Source organism: Tupaia chinensis, unplaced genomic scaffold (genome assembly GCF_000334495.1).
Source record: "Tupaia chinensis unplaced genomic scaffold, TupChi_1.0 Scaffold143644_1, whole genome shotgun sequence".
In the NCBI taxonomy this organism is placed as follows: Eukaryota; Metazoa; Chordata; class Mammalia; order Scandentia; family Tupaiidae; genus Tupaia; species Tupaia belangeri.
The window spans coordinates 555,942-564,460 of record NW_006203492.1 but is presented as its reverse complement, the minus strand read 5'-3'; the positions used below and the strand labels follow the sequence as shown (position 1 = coordinate 564,460).

Sequence of the window (8,519 nt, the reverse complement as noted above, 5' to 3'; positions counted from 1 at the left end):
GGGGTCTCTCGGGGGAGTTGGAGGCCGAGGTCTCCGTAGGCGGGCATGCTGCCGTCGGGGAGGGCAGACACAGCCGTGTGCGTGCCCCTTACCGAGTCCCCCCGGGCCACTCCCCCTCACCACAGCCCCCTGTCACAGCCGGGACCTGCATCCCCCCACGGTGACGGGCTCAGAGCTTATCCCTGCTCCGTGTCAGGGTCCTGACAGGAAGTCAGGGTGGCTCCGTGGCCCTCGCCTCCCAGCCTGAAGGCTGACCCCAACTCTCTCTCCATGCCACTTTATCTGGGTTTGTTTTGTTTTCCCTTTTCCAGAGAGAGGTTTTTGCTGTACGGGATGTTCGCTCTCTGGAGAGACAGAGACAGAAAGACAGAAAGCGAGAAATCACCCCCCAGGGGGGATGGCCATGCCACAATCCCTTCTCCTCCATTCTCCTCTCAGGATCTTGGGCACGCACACACACGTGCCCAGCGTGACTTTAACCTACCGGGTCCGGGACTCGAACCGCAGCCGACTACATGGGAGTCCAGCGACATAGCCATTACGCCAACTGCTGGTCCCAGAAAAGGAAGATCTTTAAAGAGACGATTCCTGGGGATGATGAAGCCGCATCCCACAGGCCAGCACGGTTCGGGGTCTGGCCCCAGCGGTTTGGAAACCAGGCTGCGTGGAATGCACGGAGGAAGGGGAGGGTGGGACGAGCACACGCCCGCAGGGGAAGCAGCTTTCCTTCTCATTCAGGCAAGCACCGGACTCCCACGTGGCCAACAGTGGTTCAAGTCCCAGACCTGGAGGCTTGCTTTCTCACTTTCTCTCTCTCTCTCTCTCTGCTGAGCGCATGTGCCCTAGAGCAAAAAAGTAATAAAGTAATCATGAAAAATGAAATTAAATAAATAATTCTTTTATAAAAAGGAAGGAAGGATTGCTTACTATCGGATACGTTAGAGTCACGCTGGGGCCCACGTCCGCTGTGACAGGTGCCTGGATAAACAGGGACATCGATGGGGCCAGCAGGTGGCGTGGTGGTTAGGCTGCTCAGTTCCCACGTGGCCAACTGTGGTTTGAGTCCCAGACCCACAGTCCTCTCTAACCGGAGGACGGGGAACAGACCTGTGGGAGCCGGGCTGTCCCCTCCCAGCCCTGCGCAGCGGGCAGGTCCTCACCGAGTCTCAGGTCGCGGCTTGATTTGGCTGTGCCGTGTCTTTAAGATGCATTAGAGTGATAAAAATAAAATAAAATTCTCCAATTCTTTCCCATTCCCGGTTTATTGACACTTTTCTTTTGATTGCCACAGGACACACATGCTTGCCAGAGAGAGACAGAGAGACAGAGAGGCGGAGAAAGGAAGAAAGCACCCACTTCGGGCCTCGTTGTCTCTATCCCCGCCTCCTTCTCCACTCCCCCATCGCGCTGGGACTCTGGGCACACACACACACTGGGTGTGGTTCTCAAGGTGCCGGGCTGGGACTCCAACCATACCGTCAACGTTAACCACTTCACTATGGGGCCAGACCACGAAGGTGTTTATTTTTAAAACATTTATTTATTTAATTAATTGTATAATTGTTATTATTTTACAATTTGCTACAGGGCACACACACTCACAGAGAGAGACAGAGAGGGAAAGTGAGAAAGCAAGCCGCCAGGTCCGGGACTCGAACCATGGTCGGCCATGTGGGAGTCCCGTGCCTTGACTCCAATGCCACCTGCTGGTCTCAGACCAAGAGTTTTTAATCAAGAATGAACATTATATTTCGCCCAGTCCCGATAGGAGAACGGAGGAGGAGGGATGACAGCGTCGGTCTCCCCACGGGTGCTTTCTCACTTCTCTCTCTCTCTCTCTCACCCTCTCTGTCTCTCCCTGGTGAGTGCACACACCCTATAGCAATATTTTCAAAAATTATTTTATAGGGACCAGCAGATGCCATCATGGTTACATTGCTGGACTCCCACATAGTCAACCCTGGTTCGAGTCCCAGACCCGGTTGGTTAAACTCATGCCGGGCGCGTGTGCGTGCGTGCCCAAGATCCCAAGAGGAGAATGGAGGAGAAGGGATTGCGGCGTGGCCATCCCCCCTGGGGGTGATTTCTCGCTTTCTGTCTCTCTGTCTCTCTCTGTCTTTCTGGTGAGCGCATGCACCCTACAGCAAAAACCTCTTAAAAAGAAAGAATGAATTATTTTTACTTAATTGTATTTGTTATTATTAGTTGTTCATTTGACCAGAGAGAGAGAAGGAAGGTGAAAAAGCAAGCCGCCAGGTCCGGGACTTGAACCATGATCGGCCATGTGGGAGTCCAGCCCTTAACTGCCACACCACCTGCCGGCCTCTATTATTTTTATTTTTAATTTGACCAGAGATAAAGAAAGTGAGAAAGCAAGCCACGCATGGTCCGGGACTCGAACCGTGGACGGCCATGTGGGAGTGTCCAGCCCCAAAACCCATGTTACGAAGGTCGTGTCTCCTCTGACTCTTCCCTGTGCCCGTTTCAGACCCAAATGCGCCCATCAGGAACCTGAGGGTGGAGCCAGGAACTAGGAAGGTGACCTGGGACCGCCATGCAGACGTGACGGGTGTCCAGTGTAGAAGAAATGGCCGTGACACAAAGTCTGTGAGTCCTGTCCCCTCACACAGCACGGGACCGTGACAGCCTCCTCCAGGGAGCTGAGGTCGGCATCCGCCCACCACCAGGACCTGGGGGTTCCAGCTCTGAGCCGGGAAACGGATACAGAGACCGTCCTTTAGAAACACAGAGGCCGGGCCAGCAGGCGGCCTGGTGGCTAAGGCACTGGGCTGTCACACGGCCGACCGCAGTTCACATCCCGGACCCGGCGGCTTAGACTCACGCCGGGCGCGTGTGCATGTGTGCCCAAGATCCCGAGAGGAGAACGGAGGAGAAGGGATTGCGGTGTGGCCATCCCCTCTGGGGGGTGATTTCTCGCTTTCTGTCTCTCTGTCTCTCTCTGTCTGGCAAACACACGCGCCCTATAGCAAAAACCTCTCCAATGAAAAGGAAGAAAGAAACCCTGAAATGGAATTGCATAATTGCTTTTGGGTTTGTTTGTTCAGTTTAGCTGGGAGAGACACACACAGAGAGGGAAGGTGACATATCACCTCCGGGAGGATGGCCGCGCCGCAATCCCTTCTCCATTCTCCCGGGATCTTGGGCACGTGCGCACACACGCCCACACTCACCAGCCTGACTTCCACGCCACAGGGTCCAGGACTCGAGCCGCCGTTGGCCCTGTGGGAGTCCGGCCACGTAACCAGCACGCCACCTGCTGGCCCCTCACCTCCTCAGCTCTACACAAGACAATCCACAACTCCTTGTTCGCAGCTTGGACGGCCACAGAGGCCCACAGAGTCCCACAGCCCGGGGCTTGGACAACAGACCCTACCCTGTCCCCGTCCCGGAGGCTGGAGCCCGAGGTCCAGGGGAGGCAGGGCTGGCCCCTCCCGAGCCCTCTCTCCTTGGCATGTCTCCTTCCGTGTCCTCACAGGGCTGTCCCCTGTGCTTCTGTGTCCTCGTCCTCTCTTCCCATAAGGCCCCCAGTCCTCTGGGTCAGGGCCACCCTGGGGACCTTAACCACCTTGTTAAAGAGTCCATCTTCAGGGGCCACGACAGTTAATGCGCTCGGCTCCCACGTGGCCAACCGTGGTTCCGGCGCCAGACCCAGTGGCTTGAAACTCACGCCACGCGTGTGCGAGTGTGCCCAGAGCCCCCGGAGGAACATCGAGGAGAGCGGAGTGTGGTGTAGCCATGGCCCTGGGGGGATTTCTCACTTTCCCTCTCACCGACTGTCTGTGGCGAGCACACGAACCCCACGAACCCCCACGGCAAAAACCTTTAGAAAAAGAGAGAGGGACCAGCAGGTGGCATGTCTTCTTTCTCTTCCTTTCTCTTTCTTTATCTTTCTTTCTTTCTTTCTTTCTTTCTTTCTTTCTTTCTTTCTTTCTTCCTTCCTTCCTTCCTTCCTTCCTTCCTTCCTTCCTTCCTTCCTTCCTTCCTTCCTTCCTTCCTTCCTTTCTCTTTCTTCTTTCTTTCTCTTCTTTTCTCTTTCTTTCTTTCTCCTTTCTTCCTTTCTTGTTTGTTTTCTTTCTTTCTCTCTCATTTTTTTAAGAATTATTTATTGGGGCTGGTAGGTGGCGTGGAGGTTCAGGGCGCTGGACCCCCACGTGGCCGACTGCGGTTCGAGTCCCAGACCTGGCAGTTTCTCACTTTCCTTCTCTCTTCCTCTCTCTCTCTCATCAAATTTAAATAAACCAAGAAAGATTCTTTTAAAATGTATTTAGTTTTATTTCTTCTTACTGTTATTATTTATTTTGACCAGAGAGACAGAGAGATGGCGTGTGGCCATCCCTGCCAGGGGAGCGATTTCTCACTCTGTCTCTGTCTCTCTGGAGAGCACACGCACCCTGACACAAAACCCTCAGGAAAACACAGAAAGCTGCTCGCGATGGCCCGGGAGCGGGAGTGTCCTCAGTCGGCGTGCTCTGTCCCTCTCAGGCCACGAACAACAACTACTGCGTTTACAATACTCTGTCCCTGTGCAACACCGCCAACTACACCGTCAGCGCCGCCAGCCCGCCCTTCTCCACCTGGGTCCTGTTCCCCGAGCCAGGTGAGAGCCCCTGCCGTGTTCCCCTTACCGTGCGTGTCTGTTCTCCGCGCGAGCGAGGCAGGACAGAGGCCCCAGGACCGCTATTCTTTTCTGAGATTCTTTTCCTACAGGGCAAGCGACTTCCTGGAGAGACAGAGAGAGACAGAGAGACAGAAAGCGAGAAATCACCCCCCGGGAGGGATGGCCACGCCGCAATCCTTTCTCCTCCATTCTCCTCTCGGGATCTTGGGCACGCACGCACACGCGCACGGCGTGAGTTTTAAGCCACCGGGTCCAGGACGCGAACCGCGGTCGACTCCATGGAGTGCAGCGACCTAAGCGCTATGCCATCTGCTGTCTCCACGCTGAAAACCGTTGTGAGCGGTTGCAGATCTGCAAACTCGGCATGGTGGCCCGTGGCAGGTGCCTGAGGCTGGCCCCCAGCCGCTCCCAGAGCAGAGGAGGCTGGCCACCTGGGAGGGCTCCGGGCTCGCTGAGTTCACGGGGCCCGCGTGAGTCCCTGCGCTGGGGCCGGCTGAGCTGGGCGTGCACCGTGGGCTCCTTGCCCTGCTCACGGGGCCTGTGTCCCCCGCGCGCTCGCTCTCTCTCTCGCTCGCTGCTATAGGACACAGTAGTAAATAAAAATGAAGGGGAAAAGAACAGCTAGCGGTGGCAGAGGTCAAGTAAGTGCTACCGAAGGGAGGGGGCTGTAGCTGAAGAAGAGCACCATGGACGGCCAACAGGTGGTAGTTATGGTGCCGGACTCCCACATGGCCAGCGGTGGTTCGAGTCCCCGACCCGGCAACTAAAAACTCACACCGGGCGCGTGTGCGTGCGTGCCCCGATCCCGGGGGGAGGAGAATGGAGGAGAAGGGATTGCAGCATGACCATCCACCCTGGGGGGGGGGGGGACTTCTCGCTTTCTGTCTTTCTGTCTCTCTGTCTCTCTGTCTTTCTGGCGAGCGCATGCGCCTTATAGCAAAAAGTTCTCCAACAAAAAAGGAAGGAAGAAAGAAGGAAAAAAAAACTGCAGGGGGCGTGTGCGTGCGTGCCCAGACTTCCCCGGGAAGAATAGGGAGAAGGGATTGCGGCGTGGCCATCCGGCCTGGGGGATGAGTTCTCGCTCTCCCTCCCTCTCTCTGTCTCTGTCTCTCTCCAGTGAGCGCGTGTGCCCTGTACCAGAAAAGAACAATTGATTCTAAAAAGTGCCTTGTTTTTCTTTTCCTGCCGTCTGCTTCGGTCGGGCAAGCCAGCCCGCAACCCCGGGGCAGCGGCCCGCAACCTGAACTGCAGGATCCACGACGTGGATTTCCTGACCTGCACTTGGGCCGTGGGCGCGGAGGCCCCCCGGGACGTGCAGTACCACCTCCACCTGAAGGACTATGAGTAGGTGCGCCCTCGGGGTGGGGTGGCCTGGTCCGCTCCCCGGGGACCGCGCCTCACGCCTGGACCCGGTCTGCTGCCCAGGACCGGCCGGGAGGTGAGCTGCGCCAGCTACCAGGTGGACAGCCGCGGCACGCACGTGGGGTGTCGCTGGGCTCGCATCGCCACGGCGTTCGGCAGCTCCGAGTCCTTCCTGTTCCTGGTCAACGGGACCGCCGGGCGCGACAGGGTCCCCTGCACCGACATGTTCGCGGCCCTCGAAGACATCGGTAAGGACCCGGGCCTCCTGGGACAGTCACACGCGGCGTGGGGCCTGGGGGGCCTCGGCTCGGAGGCTCCTGACCGCACCCCGAGGACCAGGGGTCCCCACGCTTCTGGGCCCTGGTCAGTTGGTGCTTTATCCACGGAGAGAGGCCGGGGTGGCCTCGGGGCGGTGCACGGGCCCTGGGTGGTGCAGGTGGCCCGCTTCACCCTCCCAGGGTTGTCGCGACCCCCACGGACGTGCAGTGACTCCTCAGCCCTCCTGCCGGCACCTCTCCTGTCGCTGGGTCTCCTCATCCCGGCTTCTTCTGTGGCTGCCCATGCTGTTACTCCCACGGCTTGTTCTACCGTTGTTTCTAATTTCCTTTACCTTTACGCAGTCCGAGTGATGGTCTAGCACGGCTATGTTTATTATTTTTATCATTTCTAGTTATTCATTACTATTTCTATTACTGTTTCTGCATTTTTTCGTATTTCTGTTATTTCTAGGCATTGTTAGATCTAGGCTCATTTTTCTTTCTTTTTGGAGAGGTTTTCCCTATAGGGCGCGTGCGCTCGCCAGACAGAGAGAGACAGAGAGACAGAAAGCGAGAAATCACCCCCCCCCCAGGGGGGATGGCCACGCTGCAATCCCTTCTCCTCCATTCTCCTCTCGGGATCTTGGGCACGCACGCACACGCGCCCGGCGTGAGTTTAAGCCACTGGGTCCGGGACGTGAACTGCATGGGAGTCCAGCGATATAGCCATCATGCCAACTGCTGGTCCCGCAAACTCTGTTTTCTCTTCCTGTCCCCAGAGATCTTAAGCCCTCCGAACATCACGACTCAGTGTAACGCGACACACGCTTTCATGCAGTGGAGTAAGCCCAGTCACTACCACGACAAATTCACGTACGACCTTCGGATTAAAAAGGTACCCGTGTGCATCTGGCGCTGCTCCCCGCCTGTCTTCGGGGGCCTTGTGGGAGGCAGCGAGGGTGCAAACAGAGGGAACTGTCCAAAGACAATAGTCAAGTCGGAGGCCGGTCCAGCAGGGGCCGTGAGAGTTAGGGTGCTTGGATCCCCCAGGGCTGACTGCCAAGTTCAGAGCCAGCAACTTGGAAAATGACGCCAGGCGTAGGCCCGGATCCCCGAGAGGAGAGAGGAGGAGAAGGGCTTGCGGGTGCCATCCCTCCAGGGGGGGATTTTTTTCACTTTCTGTCTCTCTGTCTCTGTCTCACTGGACAGCGTAATATATCTTTGCCCTACAGTAAAAGTCTCTCAAAAAGCAAGTTTGATAAGCTGGGCTTTGGCAAAACTGAAAATGCCGGCTATTTCAAACACACTGTTAAGAAAATAAAAAGCCAGGACTGGCAGGTGGCATGGTGGTTAAGGTATCAGACTCTCCTGTGGTCGACCACAGTTTGAGTCCTGGACCTGGTGGCTTGCTTTCTCACTTTCCCTCCCTCTCCGGCCAGATTTCAAAAATAATAATAAATCATTCTTTTTATTAAAAAGAAAAGATTTTTGCTATAGGACACGTGCACTCACCAGAAAGAGAGAGACAGAGAGACAGAAAGCGAGAAATCACCCCCCCCAGGGGGGATGGCCACTCTGCAATCCCTTCTCCTCCATTCTTCTCTCAGGATCTTGGGCACACATGCACACGCGCCCAGTGTGAGTTTAAGCCACCGGGTCCAGGACTCAAACTACGATCGACGACGTGGGAGTCCAGAGACACAGCCATGACGCCAACTGCTGGCCCCAACAAGCACTTTTTTATATAAGTACTTTTAGATTGACAGAAAAGCTAAGCACCTACGGGTCCAGTCTGTGGACTGAGGGTTCACGGAGCCAGATTCCACATGGCCAACCGTGTGGTTTGAGTCCCGAACCCAGCAGCTTGGGAAACACAGGGACACGTGTGCATGCGCATGCCCCAACCCCACCAGGATGGAGAGATGGAGAAGGGATTCCACGGGACCACACGCTGCCTGAGTACCTTGAAGCTAGCTGGTATTTACACCCAGTCACTTCCGTAGGGCCATCACATCTCCAATGGTCAGCTATGCCTGTTCCGTTACTTCTTATGATTGTTTCTCATGAGACGCCCCACGTGGTGCATGACCACAGTGACTTACAAACATGCGTCCCTGTTATTTCTGCACCATCATACTTATTATTTATCCTCCAATACTTCAACGTATTGCATTTTCCTGTAAGCCTAAATCTGCTTCAGAAAAGGTCTACTCATTTGCTCAGTGACTGAGTATTTCTGAGCCAATCAGTGCCTCCCACTT

At 55.8% G+C, this 8,519-nt stretch overlaps 1 protein-coding gene across 2 annotated transcripts in view; it reads left to right on the top strand.

Annotated features, from left to right (window-relative positions):
- IL3RA (interleukin 3 receptor subunit alpha) overlaps nt 1-8,519 on the top strand; it is a 32,308-nt gene that overhangs the window by 15,250 nt on the left and 8,539 nt on the right. Inside the window, exons 1-6 of one of the 2 annotated variants that reach the window (XM_006164525.2) lie at nt 854-1,517; nt 2,489-2,607; nt 4,504-4,618; nt 5,851-5,983; nt 6,065-6,249; nt 7,038-7,153. In XM_006164525.2, the coding sequence (XP_006164587.1) occupies nt 1,499-1,517; nt 2,489-2,607; nt 4,504-4,618; nt 5,851-5,983; nt 6,065-6,249; nt 7,038-7,153 (687 nt within the window). In that variant the 5' untranslated portion in view covers nt 854-1,498. Of the gene's footprint in view, nt 1-853; nt 1,518-2,488; nt 2,608-4,503; nt 4,619-5,846; nt 5,984-6,064; nt 6,250-7,037; nt 7,154-8,519 lie in introns of those variants that run through there. The other variant, XM_027766713.1, reaches the window with a different exon arrangement.